General features: G+C 38.7%; 1 protein-coding gene across 5 annotated transcripts in view; it reads right to left on the bottom strand.

Annotated features, from left to right (window-relative positions):
• Positions 1-23554, bottom strand: part of GK5 (glycerol kinase 5) — an 82820-nt gene that overhangs the window by 28994 nt on the left and 30272 nt on the right. For all 5 annotated transcript variants that reach the window (XM_047726673.1, XM_047726641.1, XM_047726652.1 and 2 more), the window contains 7 exons: positions 19696-19827; positions 16648-16723; positions 15803-15864; positions 15645-15718; positions 15378-15438; positions 5318-5444; positions 4053-4157 (listed from right to left, as the gene is read on the bottom strand). In XM_047726673.1, coding sequence (XP_047582629.1) covers positions 4053-4157; positions 5318-5444; positions 15378-15438; positions 15645-15718; positions 15803-15864; positions 16648-16723; positions 19696-19827 — 637 coding nt within the window. The remainder of the gene's footprint in view (positions 1-4052; positions 4158-5317; positions 5445-15377; positions 15439-15644; positions 15719-15802; positions 15865-16647; positions 16724-19695; positions 19828-23554) is intronic.

Below are 23554 nucleotides of genomic sequence, written 5' to 3' on the forward strand. Positions count from 1 at the left end.
TCGATAGAGATGTTAAAAGGATTTAAGTTCCTTGGTTGGCTTTCTATAAAAGACCAACCCTAAAGGCCCTCCTAGTCCTGTCTGGACCCCTCTCTCTGGAGAGCTTTTTCTCTATTTTCACTTAATAAATTTCTATTATCTTTGCTTAAATAAATAAATAAATAAATATTTTTAAAAAGGGATCATTGATCCTACAACTACTTCTCTTTCCTGGGACTTAACACTAATATATTTTTTCAATTTTTTCCATTGAAAACATGTCGTTCCTGGGACTCCTGGGTGGCTCAGTAGATAAGCATCTGCTTTCAGCTCAGGTCATGATCTCAGGGTCCTGGGATTGAACCCTGTGTCTGGCTCTCTGCTTGGCGGGTGGCCTGCTTCTCCTGTTCCTCGCCCACCCACGCCCCGCCGTGCTCTCTCTAGCTATCTCTGTCTCTCTCTTAAATAAATAAAATCTTAAAAAAAAAGAGAGAGAGAGAGGAAAAAAAAAAAAAAGACACCCCCCCATGTCTTTCGTGTTAGACTGTAACTGCTGTGAGGGCAGCGGGTTTCTGTGTCATTCACTCATGTTACCCTAGCATGTACAGTTAGCTCCAGGCACGCTGTGACTGCTCAGTTACTTGTTAACTCAATACAAGCTGGAAGACAGAAAAAATATAAGATTAAGACAGCAAAATAGAACAAAGAGTGAAGAGGAGGAGAAATGGACTAAATCAAAAAGAAAAGAGATGACCATGTGGGAAACCAAATGTGCCAGTTAACAGTAGGCTAAGGGGGAAAAAAGGAAGAACTGGCCTGTGTGAAAAAGACTTAGAAAATAAATCCAAAAATCAAGACGAAACTTGTTTAAAACAGCTTTTACACCTGAGCTGAGGTGTTCAATCCACTAATGAAGTGGAAGGAAGCCATCATCCAGACTGGAGATGCTCAGGACGCCACACAAAGATATAAAGTTCAGCTCACACATTCAAGGAAATGTCAGGGCTACTTAGGCTCTTACACACTGTGTTTCTCCTGAACATGATTAATTTTTTTCAGTATACCCACTAAATGATTTCTCAAAACAGAAAGAAATATATTCAAATAAATGTCAACTTTTTGTGTGAATTTCAGACAGACACAGATGTTTAGATTTACCAATGACATAAAATTTTAAAGTAAATAATTCAACTCTGAATTCTCTCTCCCTCCAGTCAGAACAACAGTCCCATTTCCTTGCTAGAGATGGGACTGGCCTTCAGGAGACCTTGTGCCTCTACCAGAAATCACATCGCTTTTCTAGGTAGGACCATTTAGCCCCATCTCCCAGAAAAGAGTTTTCATCATTTGAGAATCACAGTGAATGAGACTCAAGCCAGCAAAGCAAAGATTCCTACAGAGAACGTGCACATGATGTCACACAGAACTCGAGAATTATTTTTTTAACTGATGAATGTGAAGTTTTTCTGCTTTTTCTTTGCATTTTCTGGGAAGGAGTAAAATTAATAGAAGGTACAACTAAGGAGAAAAAATATGTAACTTTCTATTTCTTTTTTTTTTTAAGATTTTATTTATTTATTTGTCAGAGAGAGAGAGAGAAAGAGCACAAACATGAAATAGGGTAGCCAGAGAAGCCTGATTCCTGCTGAGCAAGGAGCCCAATGTGGGACTCAGTCCTGGGACCATGACCTGAGCTGAAGGCAGTCACTTAACAACTGAGCCACCCAGGCATCCCCATTTTCTATTTCTGATCATCAAGATAGATGTCCAAAAAAAGTTAAAAGAGGAATATTTAAAGAAGAGGCTTCTGGGGCATCTGGGTGGTTCAGCTGGTTGGGCATCCGACTCTTGATTTAGGCTCAGGTCATGATCTCAGGGTCCTGAGATCAAGCACCCTTTTGGGCTTCAAGCTCAGTGTGGAGGTCTGCTTGAGATTCTCTCTCACCCACTCTTCCTCTACCCCTCCCCCACATGTGTGCACGCACTCTCTCTCTCTCTCTCTCTCAAATAAATAAATAATCTAAAAAAAAAATAAAGAAGAGACTTCTAAGTGACAAAAAAAACTTTGAAATAAACTTTTATAATAATAACTTATAAACAAGTAATCTTATGCTTATAATGCAGGTGCAGGCTCATGGAGAAGGAGAGAGAAAGGAAGAAAGGAGATGGACTGGCATTTTCTTCCTAGAGTTTTATGTTTTCTGCCAACAAAATTGGCTTTTTCTTTAAACAACTCAGCTTAGTTCAAATTAGCAAAGTAGAAAATTACAGCCTGCTCCATAATTTAATCAGAGATACCCACTGTCAATTCTTTGGTATGTAATATTTCACACCTTCTGCATGAAATATGGCTATATAATATACAGGCTATTCATTATTTACAAAAGCCAAAAAGTGGGAACAAGCCAAATGTCCATTGTCTGATGAATGAATAAATAAATTGTGGTGGAGCCATATAATGGATTACTATTCAGCAATAAAAAGAAATGAAACACTGACACACACCACAACATGGGTGACCCTTGCAACACTATGCTGAGTGAAAGAAGGCAGTTAACAAGACACCATGCATTATTTAATTGCATCCATATGAAATGTCCAGAATAGGCAAATCCATAGAGACAGAAAGTAGATCCATGGTAGCTTAGGGCTGGTGGGTAGAACAAGAATGCCAATGCCTATAGGGGTACCTTTTAGGGGGAATAAAAATGTTCTAAAAGGAGATAGATTATGGTGATGCTTGTGTAGCCCCAAGACAATATGAAAGAACACTGAATTTTACACTTTAAGTAGGCAAATTATATGGTATGTGGATTATAGCTCAATAAAGTTGTAAAATACAAGCAAGAAAGATTTATATAGACTATCCTGCAACTACCTCCTTAATTTCTCATAGACAGTGTTTTACATCAGTAAGATCTACAACTATGCCGTTATATGTGACTGTACAATGTCCCACTGTATGGATATACTGACGTTTACTTACTCGATGCTTTACTTTAGACAGGAACTTATTTCTAATCACTGTATTAAACACTTAAGCATGTACACATCTTTGCATACCTGTATCACTGTTTTCTTAAAAAGAAAAAAAAAAAAGAATAGAACTGAGGGCAAAGGGTCTACACTCTATAAATTGAAACATATTGCCTGCTTGTCCTCCAGAAAGGTCATACTAGTTAATGTTCATTGCAAAGGAAAACAAGAACAGTTTTTTTCTCTATATTTCCATCAGCGCTGAACATCATCAAACTACTTAATCTCTGCCAACGGCAGGAGACATAATTTTTATGTATATACTCTTTTTAAGATTTTATTAATTTGAGAGAGAAAGAGAGCATGCACATGCAAGAGCCAGGGGAGAGGCAGAGAGGAAGAAGCAGGGAGCCCAATGTGGGGTTCGATACCAGGACCCCCGGATAAAGACCTGAGCTGAAGGCAGAGGTTTAACTGACTGAGCCATGATTATTAAGAATAGTCATTTTTAATAGTCATTTGATATGATAGTTGTCTATACTTCTGTCCTTTATTCATTCTTTAGTTATCTTTTTTTAAAATCTTACTTATTTAATTGGAAGAGAGAGTGAGAGAATCAGAGAGCAGGAGCAGGGGGAGGGGCAGAAGGAGAGGAAGAAGCAGACTCCCCACTGAGCATGGAACCCGATGGATGCGGGGTTCGACACCAGGACCATGACCCGAGCTGAAGGCAGACACTTAAATAACTGAGCCACCCAGACACCCCAATTCTTTAGTCATCTTTATTAATTTTTCTGACGTATGCTACAAATCGTTCATACCAACTTGTCTTTTAACTTTGCTCATGGCAGCTCTCTCCTTACACATTCTAATAATTTATACACTTAAATTTATTGCTTTTTTCTTTATGGTATCTGACCTTAATGCCTAGCCTTTTGCCATCCCAGTGTCATAAAAAAAATATCCTATATTTTCTTCTAGCATAGGTCCTTTTATGTCTCAACTGAACAATCCATTCATTCCCTACTCATCGTCAGTCCTACGGCGTGCTTGAATTCTTTAATTTGGGCCTGTGAAATGTTTAAAAGATGACTTACCTAATTCTTGAGCCCAATTTATGATAGTACCAGTGTCTCCTGCATTGCTTTCAGCTAAGCATACAACTTCTTGGCCAATCTTCCACCCAATTAGAGGATAAAACCCTTAAAAACAAAAAAACAATATAAGTCAAATGTAATAAACAGATAATTCATTACAGAGACATCTACAATTTTGACAAACAATTGGATTATCTTAAAAAAATAGCAAAGTGGCTCTGAAGTCCATGATCTTACAAGTTTCTAACCTCATAGCCTCAGTCTCCTCAACTGTAAAATGGTCTGCCTCAGACAGCTCCTATGAGAATAAACTGAATTAAAGCATAAAAAACTTAGTGTGTGCCTGGTATTTAATATGAACAATAAACATTAGCTTTTAGTAGCCGTAGGCATATCTATGTCTCTAAAAACACACAAACAGAGCCAACTACACTATTTTATTTATTTGTGAAGGCTCCTAAGTAGAAACAACCTAATACCATGATGAAATTTTCTATCTTCCATTTTCCAAGTTAGGGGGAAAGGAAGAGCTTGAGGCAGGATTGAAGGTAAGAAAAATATTTTTCTTTGTAACCATGTTAAGAGACACAGCCCAGATTAAGAGCCCACAGGCCTCCTAGGGTAGAGTTCCACAATCTAAATTTCTTGGTTTACATATCCTAGGATGTCTTCCATCAGGGAAACCAATTTCTTGGCAACAGTCATTAAATATGTATAGAATATTAATTGAGAATTACCACCCCCCAAAAAAAATCACAAAAAGAACTGCTAACTCATAAGAGAAAAGTTAGAGGCCTAGAAAAATGCTTTAGGCCAATATTATAGGTATTACAGGTAAATATTTAGTAAACTGACCAAAATACCCTAATACTGAGTTTTCTATAATATCTGTCTCTGGGCGCCTGGGTGGCTCACTGGGTTAGGCCTCTGCCTTCAGTTCAGGTCGTGATCTCAGGGTCCTGGGATCGAGCCCCGCATCGGGCTTTCTGCTCAGCGGGAAGCCTGCTTCCCCCTCTCTCTCTGCCTGCCTCTCTGCCTACTTGTGATTTCTCTCTGTCAAATAAATAAATAAAATCTTTAAAAAAAAATATCTGTCTCATTTTTTATGCTTTTAAGGAAAACAGGAAAATAGAAATTAACTGTCTCTAAGCATAACAGTGAAAAATATGTTAGAAAGTACTCAATATAAAAATGGGATAAGTGTCACAAAAGTTAAATATGAAGTGATATTTTATCAATAAAAAGGATAAATTCTAACTATTTACCTCCAACACTATGTTGAAGGTTATTTCCAGTATTAATATCCAAAAATGTCCCAGTTCCCATAGTCAGTTTCACATCTCCTGTGTGGAAGCAGCACTCTCCAAACATGGCTGACTGCTGATCGGCGACCTGCCAAAAATATTCAAATATAAGATGGCTGGGCATGAGCAGTGGCCCATTTCACTGTATCCCACTGTCTCCTATATTGTAGTCTCATGGGTCAACATCTTATTTTCTTTTCTCCTTTTCCTTAAGGAAAAAAAAAAAGCCCTGGAAAGAACAAAGAGCAACAATAAGCTAGAAGTTTCTTCAGGACTAACATTGTGTTGTAACCAATGTGCCTCAGGAATTTTTAGTAGGCAATCTACTTTATAACTTTTAAATATCACAGGAAAAATCTGAAAAATAAAGGTCAGGGTAAAAATTATCCAGAAAAAAACAAAGATTTTTCAACTTAAAAGTGGTTTCATTCATTCATTCATTCATTCAAAATAACTGACCTCACAAATTTCTCTTTTAATTAAGAGTGATAGGTGTATGCTTAATATAAAGAGATATAGGTCAAAAGTACACATTCCCAACTATAAATTTTTGTTAAAAGAAAAATTATAACATTTTGTTAAAATAATTAAATGTAAATTGTCAAGTAACAATGTTCAACAGAGTAAATTTTAAAGCTCTATTTGGCTTTATTAATTGATGCATCCATTCTAGCAGAGGTGAGCTCCAAAGGGCTAAAGAAAAGGAAAGTTTTTAAAAGTAGAACAAGAACAGAGAAAAAAGGAAACTATTAGCAAAGAACCCATTGTTTTGGGAACAGTTGCCCTCCTAAGGTGGACAGAAGGGGTCTATCATTAAATTTCCTAACGCTGACCCAGAAATTCCCATGTTGACTGGGTAAGGGTTACATTTCTGGGGAGCTGAAACTACAGGTGGGTTAGCTATTAAGTCTAGGTTTACTGGCTTGGAGCTGCCACCTTAGGCCTGTGTTTTTCTTATTAACAATTTCCTCTCTTTTGATCAGACTCTCAGTTTAACTGAGAGATGCGATCAAAATTTAAAGCATTAGCAGCATTCTCCATCACCACTCCAGAGTTCTCACAGCTGTTACTGATCCTCTGTGTGGTATTCACAGGTCATGATGGTTTTTTGCTTAATTTCTGTGATATTCACAGGTTACAACTTCAGGTTTACAATTTTTAGTCAGTTGTCTTCTTCATTCCTTTTCTAATGTTTCCATCTTAGGGAGATCAATTGCTTGGTGCTTGGCAGCGAACATGCATGTAAAGCTTTTGAGAGAATACAATGTACCAGAAAGATTATTACGATAACCATAAACAGGATAATTCCCCGTATTTGGAGCGCACTTCAAAGCCATGGTTCCCAAGACCCAAAACAATTAAAATCAAATAAATCAAAGAAAAGACCCCACTGAAGACATTACTCTCTTAAGCCAAGCACCTTGCTCAGTGATTTTTAAAAATTTTTTTTATTTTCAGCATATTTGCAGTATTCATTGTTTTTGTACCACACCCAGTGCTCCATGCAATCCGTGCCTCTCTAATACCCACCACCTGGTTCCCCCAACCTCCCACCCCCCCACCTCTTCAAACCCTTCAGATTGTTTTTCAGAGTCCATAGTCTCTCATTGTTCACTTCCCCTTCCAATTTCCCCCAACTCCCTTCTCCTAACTCCCCATGTCCTCCACGCTATTTGTTATGCTCCACAAATAAGTGAAACCATATGATAATTGACTCTCTCTGCTTGACTTATTTCACTCAGCATAATCTCTTCCAGTCCCGTCCATGTTGCTACAAAAGTTGGGTATTCATCCTTTCTGATGGAGGCATAATACTCCATAGTGTATGTAATTAAGTTTCGAAATCCCCAGAAGGGTTAGTCCAAATACAGTAGGTGGTGCTGACCAGAGCAGAGATTCCCCCTTGCTGGGCTAAAAATAATCGAGGGCTATCCTACTATCAAGATCAGCCTTGGCTAAAGAATATAAGGATGGCTGTTGGGCCTCTGCTGCTTTAGCAGCAGATTCTGCAGTAATTTCAAGAACTGAGGGGAATTTCCTGATCATAGGCTCATTTACATTTACCCCTAACCAGGGAAGTAGGGACCTACCAAGAGGAGTGAATTCCTGAATCATGAAAACCTCCTGGCAGGTCCTTTCTAGCTCAACAACGTAACTTCAAGGGAGTCGCCCAAAGAGTTGTCTTATTTTGCTTGTGAAAAATTAGGGGTTCAGTTAGATTTTTTCCTAGCCTGAACTAAAAGGTTATTCTAAATTCCAAAGACCCTGAAGCAATGGCCTGTGGAGAAACAGATGATAGCATTAACTTTCCAGGCTAATGCCAGAATAAAAGAAAGGAGGAGAAAGGGTTGTACATTTAGTTAAAGCTTAGTCTTGATTCATCATCTTGGGGAGAAGCATTCCGTCCCACATCAGCTACTTCTTTTCCTCATCAATTTGATTTGGAGGTGTCTCCAGCATCTCTAGAAGACCTGGTTGGAGGTGGAACCTTTGCAAACTGTGAGATATGTACTCAAGGCTCCATCCCTTCTAGTTTTGCAGCAGTGTCAGTGATCAGGAGCATCTGGTAAGATTCCTCTTCCAGTGGGGGCTCAAGGGCCATCTTCTTCTGCTAATGTTTTCAGAATACCTAATTATCCCAGCTCAGTATACAAGTTTCTGATAGAATTCCAAGAAGTTCTGCAAGGTTTTCATTAAGGTTCATAGGATTTGCCCAGTGAAGTGGATGTCTTGATCACTGGAGATTGTGGAAGGTATGCCCCAAATGGGAAACACGTTTTCTAATAGTTTCCTCGCTACTGTGAGGGCATCACAGTCTTGCAGCAGGGAAAGGCTTCGACCCATCCACAAAACATACAATGAATAACAAGAACATACAGGTAACCCCTAGTAACTAGCAGCTGGAATGAAGTCCAGCTGCAGTGTTCAAAGGGTCCGGAGGGGTAGGTCTGAGGCTCTGGGAACAAAATCAGTTTTCCCAGGATGACCTGACAAGTCAGGAATTGCTGGTAGATTATTTTTACAATATTACAGAAGTCTCCCCACCAATGTCTATTCATAATTTTGGGTCATCTTGAATGCCCTATGGTTAGTGAAGGAATTTAAAAACTGAAAAGTAGGGTTTACCAGGGAACTGGGAAAAACTAAGCAGCCATCTTAGCTTTCCCATAGCCCCAACTATTCATTTAATTGACAGCCAGTATTTACCCACCTTTATTCCTCTGATTCAGCAGCAGACCGTTGCCATGTTACAGGACATCAGGATGGCAAAAGTGTGGCAATGAGGGGCTTTTTTTTTTTTTTTCAGAAGCAGAATGGACTTTATGCACACGTGTCAAAATCTTACAACATAAATAAGGTCTTTTTTATTCGATAATGCTTCTGATGTAATTTAACATATCACATAAGCTTAAATAGTTTAGCAAATTCTTTGGTATGCTCCAGGTCAAAAACACTTAAGCCAATGAAAAGTCCAAACAAACAAACTTTATCCTCTTAAAGCAGAGAGAAAACCAAATTCTCATTTTGTACTGGCTTAGTTTTGATACTAAAACTTACCTGTTCCAATCTTTAGTCAGTCCTGACCATATACACAATTCCTTGCCAGAGATTCCTTTCTTTCTACAACTGTTTTTTCCCCAAAGAATATATCTCCATCCTCATACTTTTTTTAAATATCAAAAACATGTATTTTACTTCCCTTGCATATGGAGATGTTTCCCTTATTATTTCTAGCAGTGCTAAGCAAATGGAAACATCAATTATACCAGCATTCTTTAGACTGGCAAATTTATAAATACATTTTATAATTTTTAGAAGCATTATGTTTTTAATTTTCCAATGTAGCACTAACATATCCAAAATATATTACAGTTTTTCTGTAACAAGAAGCCATGAGTAGATATTTCTTTTTTTTTTTTTTTTTAAGATATTTTTAAGTAATCTCTATACCCAATGTGGGGCTTGAACTTACAACCCTGAGATCAGAATCACATGCTCCACTACGCCAGCCAGGCACTACAAGATAAACAAACCTATGTTTAGTAATTGATATTTTAGTATTTAATCTTATTTACAAATGATATAGATATTTAATGAATTCAACTTAATTCATTACTTAACCTAACTTAGAAAAACTTTAGGGTGGGGTACCTGAGTGGCTCACTCCTTAAGCAACTGCCTTTGGCTCAGGTCATGATCCCAGGGTCCTGTGGATCAAGTCCCACATTGGGCTCCCTGCTCAGCAGGAGGCCTGCTTCTCCCTCCTCCACTCCCCCTGCTTGTGTTCCCTCTCTCACTGTCTCTCTCTGTCAAATAAATAAATTTTTTAAAATGAAGAAAAACTTTAGGGTGTTAAGTTACCAAAAAGATTTGGGAGACTATTTAAAAGATTACCTAAATTTTTTATTTTATTTATATCTATTTACTTGTTCTTAATAATTATGCTTGTATTACCCATAAGAACTTCATGAGACATCAGATAGAGTCAGTCATTCTTCCAAGTTATTTTTTTAAAATTTATTTATTTGACAGAGAGAGTAGGGGAGGGGCAGAGGGAGAGAGAAAGAGAATCTTGAGCAGACTCTCCCCTGAGTGCAGAGCCTAATGTGGGACTTGATCTCATGACCCCAAGATCATGACCTCAGCTGAGATCAAGAGTTGGATGCCTAAATGACTGAGCCACCCAGGTGCCCCCTGCCAAGCTATTTTTTTTTTAATCTGTAACAGAAATTATATTACCTTATTCGACTTTAAGTGAATTAAGGCAGAATAAAACTTTTAATTTTAATGCTGATAACTATAAAGGCATGTCTACTTTAATATTCTTTAAAGATCTGTTTATTTTAGAGAGAGCAAGAGAATGTGTGTGTGCACGTGCACAAGCGGGAGGGGCAGGGTGAGAGGGAGAGAGAATTTTAAGCAGACTTCACATGGAGCACAGAACCCAATGCGGGTCTCAGTCCCACAACTCAGAGATCACAACCTAAGCTGAAACCAAGAGTTGGCTGCTTAATGGCACTACCCAGGTACCCTAAGATATGTCTATGTTAATTTTTTTTTTTAAGATTTTTTATTTATTTACTTGACAGACAGAGATCACAAGTAGGCAGAGAGGCAGACAGAAAGAGAGGAGGAAGCAGGCTCCCCGCCGAGCAGAGAGCCCCATGTGGGGCTCGATCCCAGGACACTGGGATCATGACCTGAGATGAAGGCAGAGGCTTTAACCCACTGAGTCACCCAGGTGCCCCTGTCTATGTTAATTAAACCAATAACCTTAAAGTAGCTTTCATATCAAATATTTACCCAGATTTTGTGAGCTTGAGAAAATGTTTGGATTGGTTTCTTTCTGAGAGTTTTAGGATATCTAATCCTTACCGGTGTTTGCCTTTAAACCAAGTAAACAGAGCTCTTTTACAAATTAATTTTAGCAATACCATCCAGAGGTAGAAAAATATCTCACACTTAATATATACATAGAGAAAGACAGACAGATGCACACAAAGACCTTATAGTTACTAATATTTACAGATAAGATTTTTTAAGATTTGTATTTGTCCCTAGGATTAATCTTAAGGAGGTAATGCTAGAGTTTGGGAAAAGAGCTCCTTTGCAGGTTTGTATTTTTAAAAAGTCTTCTTTCCCTTTTTTCTCTCAGTATCTGGAGATTGTGGGCTTTGTTTACATTTTTAAGACTTGATAAGACGTAAACGTCATGGGACAGGGAAAGAATGCAAGTTCCTTCAGGAAGGACTCTGCTTTCCTAGAGCTAAAAATTTACAATCTGTTTGAGATAAACAGGGGAAGTTTTGGGATTGGTAAAGAAATAGGTAAACTCTGGGGCGCCTGGGTGGCTCAGTGGTTAGGCCGCTGCCTTCGGCTCAGGTCATGATCTCAGAGTCCTGGGATCGAGCCCCGCATCGGACTCTCTGCTCAGTGGGGAGCCTGCTTCCTCCTCTCTCTCTGCCTGCCTCTCTGCCTGCTTGTGATCTCTCTGTCAAATAAATAAATAGAATCTTTAAAAAAAAAAAAAGAAATAGGTAAACTCTGAATTGCTATATTTCTAGTTTTATAAATATTGCAGGATAAGGACAATTGCTTCACTTCCTCCAGGAACGGGTTGCAACTTAAATGACATAGGTTGATCTACCTACTCAACTCTGTTATTCTCAGTTTCCTTCTTTTTCCCCTGGGGACATGGTTCTAATTTTAAATATTTCTGGTGGTACAGAATAACAACCCATGGGTGTAAGAAAGGTCCCCAAAGAGGGTGCAAGGGATATTAGCTTCCCAAGATCTAAAGTCACTCCAAATGATAGCCACAGAACCAAAATCTGCATGTCCCATGCAGACAGAAAGACAAGCCCCGGCACGTAAAACTAGAGAAACGAGAAGGCACTACTGGGGCAGAAAGGATCAATAGTCAGTGAGTCTGGATTTGGAAAGGAAGGGACAACGTGAAATTTTATTTTCCTCTCTAGACTGCGCACTACAGACAGAGATTTGGAAAGAACTGGTTCAGGTAAGAATTTTCACCCTTTGCTGGAAGTTTTTCCAGGATCCCCTCTGTAGGCTCTGGTATCTACCAGACTTTCTCCTTTGCTGTTTGAGGGAATAACGTAGCAGTTTCACCAGAAAATCCCTCCGTTTCAATGACTCTGGGACGGGCCCATATGGGGCCCTCCTATGAAGTAAATACAGGGGTGTATATGAGGCCAATGTGGTGGAGTTTTGTTTATGATTGTGTAGTCTTTTCAGAGTGGAAAAAAATTCAGACAAAGGATTAGTAGAACGAGTACTCTAAGGAGGATAAAGGGGAGCAACAGGAACTACGTTGGTCTTACAGTCTTTTGTTTTGGGCACCTCTTCTCCCTTTTTCACTAGCCTTTGGCAATGAGTCTTTTAATGAAGCAATATGGGAATTCTGAAACCTTTTAGAGGCTTCTGCTTGCCAATGAAAAAAGGTATCCCATTCTGTTTAATTTGGGAATCCTTCCTTTCAAGTGCACTTCTTAAATGATTTTATCGAATTGGAACAGTCCCCATAATGACCACTGTATTTCTAGGTTGTAATTCTCTGGAAGGCTGGAGCAGTTTGGTGGGATTCTCAGCACAAATAGAGTTAACCTATATTTCTGTCCAGCTGCATCTAGCTACAAATGGGGTGCAACTCATATTTCTGTCTGGACTTATTTGGGGACCCTTGACCTGACAGTTAATGAGCCAAGTTCCCCAGGACACTAAACAAGCTTAGTAAGATTTTGCCATTTTTGCAAGATACCTACAACTTCTAGAACTACAGTTCTTAGACATAAACAGATGCACTGGAAGGTGGCATGCTTTGACTCTTTATAATTTAAGGATTCCATTAGCTAAGGCTTGAGTTCTCAGAGCCAAACTAATACCTAAAAGGGATGGGCTACTGGGCCGGGGATCTTGCATGTTTTAAGAGTACCTCATCATATAGAGGTTTTCTTGAGGTTGGTGGCGAGCTTGTATCAATCTAACCCATTTTCTTGAGGTGGTAAGTGCTCTAATAGCCTTCAAATGCTTACCCTGTGCCCACCAATTTTTCCAGTTTTTTGGTCTCTGAGATCCCTGTTAGTGATAGCCTTTATCTACACAAAACAAGACAAATTATGCGCACCTTAATGTATAAGCGACAACCAAGAGATGTTACTGTGTCCCGGCCAAGAGAAGGCCCTGCGCTCACCACAGACAATTCTTGTGGAATCTTGCTGGGGTTTTCCAGCAATTCAGGGGAATTATGGCCTGAAAGGCAAGGGATTTGTCTTTGGGCAGACATTTTTCCCACCAGCTCAGCTGGACTCTAGGCAAAACTGCCAGCTCTGGGCATAACCATCTGGCAGTTCAGGCTGTAAAGGAAGGCCAATTACACTGGGGGAGCTTGAATGTACTAAGAGTGGAGCTCTGAACCAAAAGGGAACTTGCCCATAGCCCTCAGGAACAGCAAGAAACACATGAATTCAAAGGGTTCATGGGGTACCATGCCTGTGTTTCTCATTGTCCCCAGATGTTGCTGGAAGTTCGCTTTGGATCTTGTTGCTGCTTGCCACCAAATCTGTTAAATAACAATAATTCAACCAAGGAAATCTTCTTTTCTTTTTTTAAAGATTTTATTTATTTATTTTAGAGAGAATGACAGAGAGAGCCAGAGAGCATAAACACGGGCGGGGGAGAAGCAGAGGGAGAAGCAGACTTCCTGCTGAGCAGGGAGTCCAATGAGGGACTCGATCCCCGGACCCTGGGATCATGACCTGAGCAGAAGGCAGACACTTCACTGACTGAGTCACCCAGGCACCCTCAACTGAGTAAATTTTAAAGATCTAACTAGCTTTATTAATCAATTCATGAATTAGATGGCATCCCATCTAGCAATTACGGGGAGCACCAAAGAGCTACAGAAAAGGAAAGTCTTTTTTTTTTTTTAAGTAGGTTCCACCCCCATCATAAAGCCCAATGTGGGGCTTGAACTCATGACCCTGAAATCAAGACCTGAGCTGAGATTAAGAATTGGTCACTTTACCGACCAAACCACCCAGGTGCCCCAGAAAAGGAAAAAATGAAATTATTAGCAAAAAAAATCCATTGTTTTAGGTAAGGCTGCCCTAAGGGGAAAGAAAAGGGCCTATCAGAAACTCTCCAAGTGCTGATGGAATAGTTCCGCGTTGACGGTAAGGATTACATTTCTGGGGGATTGAAACTGCAGTTAGGGAAGGTATTAAGTCTTGGTTTAGGCTGCCATTTTAGGCCTATTGTTTTCTTTCACCCTCTCTCTCTCTTTCTTTCAAGATTTCATTTTTAAGTAATCTCTACACCCAACATGGGGCTCGAATTTACAATCCCAAGATCAAGAGCTACATGCTCCACCAACTGAGCCAGCCAGGTGCCCCTCTTACCATTTTAACAACATATAGTAATATTTTAAGGACCAAAACTCATCTAAAGAACACTTTGTCACGGGGCGCCTGGGTGGCTCAGTGGGTTAAGCCACTGCCTTCGGCTCAGGTCATGATCTCAGGGTCCTGAGATCGAGTCCCGCATGGGGCTCTCTGCTCGGCAGGGGGCCTGCTTCCCTCTCTCTCTCTCTCTCTCTCTCTCTCTGCTTGCCTCTCCATCTACTTGTGATCTCTCTCTGTCAAATAAATAAAATCTTAAAAAAACAAAACAAAACACTTTGTCACTAAACTTCAACTGTTCCAGCAATACCTTTATCTAAGCCTGAGCCTACCATGAAGTTAAGACTGACCCTCTCTAAATGACCAGGAATTTATAACTTGGAAATAAACTCCCCTTCTCTCACCTGATTCCTCCATCTACTATGGCAATCATCCACCTGGGAAAGATGGTCTATATTTCCTGCGTAAGCTATTACAGGAAACCAAAGTCAAGGTTGGAGTTTCCGCAGAGCCCCTCAACCAGGGGGCAAATCCTTGAAATTCTCTAAGTTCTAGATCTTTCATCCAGACAGAAAGAGTACAATCAAGAAAGAACCTCAAAAACCTGAAATAATTAATTTTTCACTCTTCTATAGTTTCTCTACTGGTCTATGTTGGCTAAGGATTTTATAAAATATAAATACAACATTTTATTTATTTTAAGTTGCCTTGTCACTGTTTGGTTATACTGTATCAAAAACAAACTAAGCAATGGACCTATCCTTTGTTTTTTGTCTCAGAGTTATCAAATATAAGCCACACATTATTCAGAATACAACATTAAAAAAAATTTAACAGTTTTCTGAAAAACGATATATATAAAAAAGTCAGAAAAGATCAGAAAGTGCTTTCATGTCAGAAGACTGGCCGGGTGGGTCCCCTTACCAGAATACAGAAAATACTCCTGATTATATCCAGGGCACATTAATTTAAAAAGAAAAAAAATACTTTAATTTTATTCTGCAAGGACCTCTAATGCTCTTAAATATTATAATCCCAACTATCCATATATATTTTATTTAGTTTATACTATGCATGGAGAAACCCTCAAGTTTTCTACTTACCAAGGCCACTATTGGTATAGGCACACCAAATATCTCTTCATCCACTGATCCAAAATTGTGGCTTCAAACAAAATTGATTAAAAAGTCAGTCATAGCTCTAGAAACATTAATTCTCAAATTCAGCAAATTGATTTGTAGACCAAAAAGTCATATAATGAACATACAAGCACCTCAAACAAATAACAAATGACAAAATGCTTTCCCCACTAAGGCAAAATGAATTCAGGGACAATTTTGCTAGTTTCTATAACTGATGTTCATTATTACCTTGTATCTCTCACAGGAGGCAGGATAGACAGTGGTATTGAAAGCAGGGAAGTAAGGATCCTGCTCCAGTGCATCTGAGCATAAAAATATGTCATCAGAATCCAAACTAAATTATACAAAAATTGTGATTCAAAAGGAAAAAAAAACAACAACTTTACCTTAAAAGGGTCAAATAGTCCAGTTGCACTGGCATTTGAAAAATCCGTGGCAAATTCAGAACCTGAATTCACATTGAAGATATTATATTATCAAGTAGTATCAATCAACAGCTATCCCTCTATCCCTAGTTTATAATCTAGACCTCTGTCTGGCCTCAAAATCATTCCAAAATGTATATTTCCAGTGCAAAGTCTCCAAAGCAATTTCCCACTTAATCTTTTTGAACTTTTATAGCTTACGAAATCTCTTTCATATACATTGTCACATCGTGATTCCCAGTTTATTTTGTTATTTCTTTTAAAGATTTATTTATTTGAAAGAAAGAGAGAGAGAGAGAGAGCACTCGAGTTGGGGCAGGAACAGAGGGAGAGAATCTCAAGCAGACTCCCCACGCAGGTAAAGACTGACCTCAGGGCTCTAACTCATGACCCTGAGATCATGACCGGAGCCAAAACCAAGAATTAGAGCTTAACTGACTGCCACCAAGGCATTCTGATCTCCAGTTTAAGGATAAGGAAAGGGGTTCAAAGGTGTAATATGATTGCCTATAGTTACCCAGCTGCAAAGGACAAATTTGTTACCCTACTCAAGTCTTTACCACTTTTGAAATTAAAACTGTTCCTCCATCTTGTGTTTGAGGTCTCATCACAATTTAAAAATCACCCTCACCTTACAAATCTAAAATTTATCTACCTTTACTATAACATGTAGTTACTCCAGTACCAAGGAGCAGTATGTCTGGGATAAGGGAAGGGGAAAAAAAGTAACCTCCACTTTTTTAGGTGAATCATTCCTATCAATCAAATTTCAGTTACTTGAAATAGACCTATCAGATCATCTTTACCTTTTGTGAGCTTATGTAACAACCAGGTATCAACAGTCCCAAAGCAGCAATTATCTTCTTCAACTGCATTTTGCACCTAGAAAACACAACATCACAAAACTGACTCAAAAAGGCTAAATTAGGGGTGCCTGGGTGGCTCAGTGGGTCAAGCCTCTGCCTTCGGCTCAGGTCATGATCTCAGGGTCCTGGGATCGAGCCCCACACTGGGCTCTCTGCTCAGCGGGGAGCCTGCTTCTCCCTCTTGCTCTGCCTGCCTCTCTGCCTACTTATGATCTCTCTCTCTCTCGGTCAAATAAATAAATAAAATCTTTTTTTTTAAAGGCTAAATTATGAAGTGTATGATTAAGTGCCAATCAGTAAATACAATATAATCCCATTTTTTGATAAGAATTAATATATATAAAGAAATTATTTTTAAAATATACCCCAAACAGTTCTAAGCAATTACTGTAAGGTAAAAAGGGATTTAATTTTATAAGAAGCATGTGTTACTTTTGTGATGAAAAAACAAAGTAAATATACATATTTTTAGCTTAGACATATGAATATGTCTACACAAAGTCTAAAACAGGATGGTATACTATGATTACAGTTCAAATCCAATTCACTGCCTGTTTCTGTACAGCAAGTTAAGAATGCTTTTTAAATTGTATAATTGTTTTTTTAAAAAGAATACTTTGTGACATATGAAAAAGTATATGAAATTCAAATTTCAGGGTCCATAGATAAAATGGCACTGGAATGTAGCCATGCTCACCTGTTTCTTTGTTATTTATGGCTGTATTCGCACTACAATGGCAGAGTAGTTGTGACAGAAACCTTATGGCCTTCCAAGTCTAAATTATGACTATCTGGCATGTTAAAGAAAAATGTGGTAATCCTTAGCATAAAGCATGCCGAAGGAAACAAAAGTATCACAACCTCTTTATATTAGCCAACAGAGACAATGAAATGATTGTTGAGATATCTTTTTTTTTTTTAATAGGCTCTATACTCAATGTGGGGTGCAAACTCACAACCCAAGATTAAAAGTGGCATGCTCTACTGACTGAGCCAGCCAGGTGCCCTGAAGTATTACTAACATAGTAGAAACCATGCCCTTTATCATACTTCACCACCTCGCCAACTCTTATTTGTCCTTCAAGACTAGCAGTTAGTTCCTGGCTTTGTCTAAGCCAGCACTCTACGGAAATCTTCTAACCCTTATCTCACATCATTACTTCCCTGTTAGATCCTCAGCTCCTTAAGAGCAGGACTACATTGGTAAGTCCAACACCTAGGAGGGTTCCTGGCATACAGCATATGCTTAAAACATGTCTCCTAAATAAATGAGATAAAAAGAATAGCAAATGAATACATGTAAGGGTGAATTATATTTCAACAGCGGAAAGGATCAATAAAATGAAAACATGTGACATAAGTTCCAAAAAAGAAGTCATTTGTAGATTATTTATACAAATATTTGAAGATTCCATTCAGGTTTTATACCACTTAAATATGGAGTGCTTAAAGTAATATTACTTTATTTCAAATTCTTTTTAAATTTAGAAACTGCGATTCTAAAATTTGTTCCAGATCAGAGAAAGATTAATCTGCATTTCAGTAAGCAGCAACAATGCCTGACAACTAGTAAGTTCATCTGTTCCTTCAAAAAAACATTTGAGGGGCGCCTGGGTGGCTCAGTGGGTTAAAGCCTCTGCCTTCGGCTCAGGTCATGATCCCAGGGTTCTGGGATCGAGCCCCACATCGAGCTCTCTGCTCAGCAGGGAACCTGCTTCCTCCTCTCTCTCTGCCTGCCTCTCTGCCTACTTGTGATCTCTGTCTGTCAAATAAATAAATAAAATATTAAAAAAAAAAACATTTGAGAGTCAGGTCCTCTAATAGGTCGTAGGCCCATTCAAAAACAGAGTCCATATTAGGGCTTCCCAAACTTGCTTTGGGTTAAGACTCCAAATAGCTCTACCCTGTAAGTAAGGGTAAACTAGAAAGACAGGCTCTCACAGGAAATGAAGCTGTTTTGAATCACCTCAATCATTAACCTGGGTTGAAGTAATCCTTGTGCCTAGAAGAATGGAAGAAACAGGGCACCTGGGCGGCTCAGCTGGTTAAGCAACTGCCTTTGGCTCAGTCATGATCCTGGAGGATCAAGTCCCACATGGGACTCCCTGCTCAGCAGGGAGTCTGCTTCTCCCTCTGACCCACTACCCTCTCATGCTCTCTATTCTCTCTCTCAAATAAATAAAAAATCTTAAAATAAATAAAATAAAATCACAAGGAGAGATCACTATTTAACTACTAAAGTGGCTAAAATTAAAAAAAAACCACTGATAATACCAATTATGATGGTACATGAAATATGAAGTCCTCTCATTGATTGATGGTGGGTAAATAAATTATCAAAAACTGTGGGAAAATTTTGGACATTATCCACTAAAAGTGAAGAGAGATATACATACCCATTCATGCCCTAGAAACCCCATTCCCATATATAAATACAGCAGAAATGCTTTTATATATACTCCAAAGACAGCATTATTCATAATAGCCCCAAAATAGAGATAACTCAAATGCACACGAACAGAATGGATAAATGGATAGGGATAAAATCATATACTGAACACTAAATAGCAATGAAAATATAAGAAAATTAATTTACACATTAATACAAATTTTTAAAAAATTCAGGTAAAACTACAGTGTTGAGGAAAAAAACACCTAAGTAAAAAAGTAAAAGTTGAAAGAAAATGGGATACACAGTATCACAATGTTCTATTTCTTGATTCAAGTAGTGTTACACAGATGTTTGCTCCACAATCAATGAGTGGTAAATTTTTGTTTTGTCTGTTTTCCTATATGTATTATGACTTACAATAAAAACTTTAAAAAAAAAATAGAGTAAAGATTCCTGTATTCCATCCCAATATGTAGTGGGCACTTAATTTTCCCTCAAATAATCAAATCACTATTGTTATTCCTTTACTTTTTCTTCCCTATAGTCCACACACACACACACACACACACGTACATACACACACAATCTTTCCTTACCTCAACCAAGTTCTGTAAAATCCAGGCCAATCTCAAAGAAACATGCTGGTTTGTGAAACTGAACAAACTGACTGTTAAAAATCGTTTACTTCTAGTAAAAAAGTGCAGCACTCGGCAGAAATTCTGTAATAGCTATTAAAAAAAGACATTTTAGGAAAATACATTTAATGATGTTTGATATTTTTATATCAATTCTACACACATGAAAACAAATCCAATAACAAATGAATCATTCAACCACTTACAGGATTTTTAGCACTTAAAGAAAAGAAGTAAAATAATATTACTCTAAGTGGATAATTTGTATTCTAACATATGAAATGTAACATATCTACTATGACCTTCTTTAGCAAACACAAGAAGTTCAAGATAAAGTCTTTTAAAATAAAAGGGAGAGAGTCAAGGGAGAAGGTTATATTCTGATTAGAAACATATTTTTAGTGAAGTCAGTATTAAACCATAAGAGAAACTTCCCCTACACATTAAGTCCCTAAAATCTGGGGTGTATGATTTCATTTAATACTATCTGTACTTATCTCAATCAACGCTGAAATATATATAGTTTAAAATTTACTTCTTAGTAAGTAAAATCTTAAATTAAAAAGAAAAAGTCTTTCATAGAAAGCCAGCTTTGAGTTTTAGTTTGTCAGACATAGTAAAAAATAAATAAATAAATAAATAAATAAATAAATAAATAAAAACTTTATCCTGCCACCTACTATAAGAATGCAGATGGAGGGGGAGGACTCAAGATGGCGGAGAAGTTGCAGGCTGAGACTACATCAGGTAGCAGATCAGCTAGATAGCTTTTCAAACCATTGCAAACACCTACAAATCCAACGGGAGATCGAAGAGAAGAAGAACAGCAATTCCAGAAACTGAAAATCGACCACTTTCTGAAAGGTAGGACTGGCGGAGAAGTGAACCCAAAGCGACGGGAAGATAGATGGCAGGGGGAGGGGCTCCCAGAAAATGGTGGAGCAACGGAGCACAAAATCAGGACTTTTAAAAGTCTGTTCCGCTGAGGGACATCGCTCCAGTGGCTAAACCGGGGTGAAGCCCATGCGGGGCCAGCAGGGCCCTAGGCCTGCAGGGTCACAGAAGGATCGGGGGTGTCTGAGTGTCGCAGAGCTCACAGGTATTAGAACGGGGAAGCTGGCTACAGAGACAGAGCCGAGGAGTGAGCTCTCAGCTCGGAGTTACCTTGAACTGGTCGCAGGCTGGGTGAGCTCAGAGTGTGGCCAGAGGCCAGGGAGATGGGAGTGATTGGGCTCTTTTCTCCGAGGGCGCACTGAGGAGTGGGACCCGAGCTCTCGGCTCCTCTGGGCCAGAGACTGGGAGGCCGCCATTTTCATTCCCGTCCTCCGGAACTCTACGGAAAGCGTTCAAGGGACAAAAGCTCCTGAAAGCAAACCTGAGCAGATTACTTAGCCCGGCCCCTGGTAAGGGCGGTGCAATTCCGCCTCAGGCAAAGACACTTAAGAATCACTACAACAGGCCCCCCCCCAGAAGATCAACAAGAAATCCAGCCAAGACAAAGTTCACCTACCAAGGAGAGCAGCAGAATTCCAGTGGAGGAGAAAGCAAAGCACGGAACTCATGGCTTTCTCCCCATGACTCTTTAGTCTTGCGGTTAATTTAATTTTTTTTTAATTTTTTTTTCTTCTGCTAAATTTTTTTTAAACTTTTACCCTTTTCTTTTTTAAAATTTTTTACTAGTTTATCTAATATATATATTTCTTTTTTTTTAAATATTTTTTCTTTATTTGTTTTCTTTTTTTAATTTTTTTTTTCTGAACTTCTTTTTATCCCCTTTCTCCCTCCCACAATTTGGGGTCTCTTCTATTTGGTTAAAGCACATTTTCCTGGGGTCTTTGCCTCCCTTTCAGTATTTTATTTGCTCCTTCATATACTCTTATCTGGACAAAATGACAAGGCGGAAAAACTCACCACAAAAAAAAGAACAAGAGGCAGTACCAAAGGCTAGGGACCTAATCAATACAAACATTGGTAATATGTCAGATATAGAGTTCAGAATGATGATCCTCAAGGTTCTAGCCGGGCTCGAAAAATGCATGGAAGATATTAGAGAAACTCTCTCTGGAGAGACAAAAGCCCTTTCTGGAGAAATAAAAGAACTAAAATCTAACCGAGTTGAAATAAAAAAAGCTATTAATGAGGTGCAATTAAAAAATGGAGGCTCTTACTGCTAGGATAAATGAGGCAGAAGAAAGAATTCGTGATATAGAAGACCAAACGACAGACAATAAAGAAGCTGAGCAAAAGAGAGACAAACAGCGACTGGACCACGAGGGGAGAATTTGAGAGATAAGTGACACCATAAGACAAAACAACATTAGAATAATTGAGATTCCAGAAGAAGAAGAAAGAGAGAGGGAAGCAGAAGGTATACTGGAGAGAATTATTGTAGAGAATTTCCCTAATATGGCAAAGGGAACAAGCATCAAAATCCAGGAGGTGCAGAGAACCCCCCTCAAAATCAACAAGAATGGGTCCACACCCTGTCACCTAAAAGTAAAATTTACAAGTCTTGGCAACAAAGAGAAAATCCTGAAAGCAGCCCAGGAAAATAAGTCTGTAACATACAATGGTAAAAATATTAGATTGGCAGCAGACTTATCCACAGAGACCTGGCAGGCCAGAAAGAACTGGCATGATATATTCAGAGCACTAAACGAGAATAACATGCAGCCAAGAATACTACATCCAGCTAGGCTATCATTGAAAATAGAAGAAGAGATAAAAAGCTTCCAGGACAAACAAAAAACTGAAAGAATTTGTGAACATCAAACCAGATCTACAGGAAATATTGAAAGGGGTCCTCTAAGCAAAGAGAGAGCCTAAAAGTAGTAGATCAGAAAGGAACAGATACAATATACAGTAACAGTCACCTTACAGGCAATACAATGGCACTAAATTCATATCTCTCAATAGTTACCCTGAATGTTAATGGGCTAAATGCCCCAATCAAAAGACACAGGGTATCAGAATGAATAAAAAAACAAAACCCATCAATATGTTGCCTACAAGAAACTCATTTTAGACCTGAAGACACCTCCAGACTGAAAGTGAGGAGGTGGAAAACAATTTATCATGCTAATGGACGTCAGAAGAAAGCTGGGGTGGCAATCCTTATATCAGATCAGTTAGATTTTAAGCCAAAGACTATAATAAGAGATGAGAAAGGACACTATATCATACTCAAAGGGTCTGTCCAACAAGAAGATCTAACAATTTTTTTTTAAAGATTTTATTTATTTATTTGTTAGAGAGAGAGAGAGAGAGCATGAGCACAGGCAGACAGAGTGGCAGGCAGAGGCAGAGGGAGAAGCAGGCTCCCCGCTGAGCAAGGAGCCCGATGTGGGACTCGATCCCAGGACGCTGGGATCATGACCTGAGCCAAAGGCAGCCGCTTAACCAACTGAGCCACCCAGGTGTCCCGAAGATCTAACAATTTTAAATATCTATGCCCCTAACGTAGGAGCAGCCAACTATATAAACCAATTAATAACAAAATCAAAGAAACACATCAACAATAATACAATAATAGTAGGGGACTTTAACACTCCCCTCACTGAAATGGACAGATCACCCAAGCAAAAGATCAATAAGGAAATAAAGGCCTTAAATAACACACTGGACCAGAAGGACATCACAGATATATTCAGAACATTTCATCCCAAAGCAACAGAATACACATTCTTCTCTAGTGCATATGGAACATTCTCCAGAATAGATCACATCCTGGGTCAGAAATCAGGTCTCAACTGGTATCAAAAGATTGGGATCATTCCCTGCATATTTTCAGACCACAATGCTCTGAAGCTAGAACTCAATC

This window comes from Lutra lutra, chromosome 1 (assembly GCF_902655055.1).
Source record: "Lutra lutra chromosome 1, mLutLut1.2, whole genome shotgun sequence".
Classification (NCBI taxonomy): domain Eukaryota; kingdom Metazoa; phylum Chordata; class Mammalia; order Carnivora; family Mustelidae; genus Lutra; species Lutra lutra.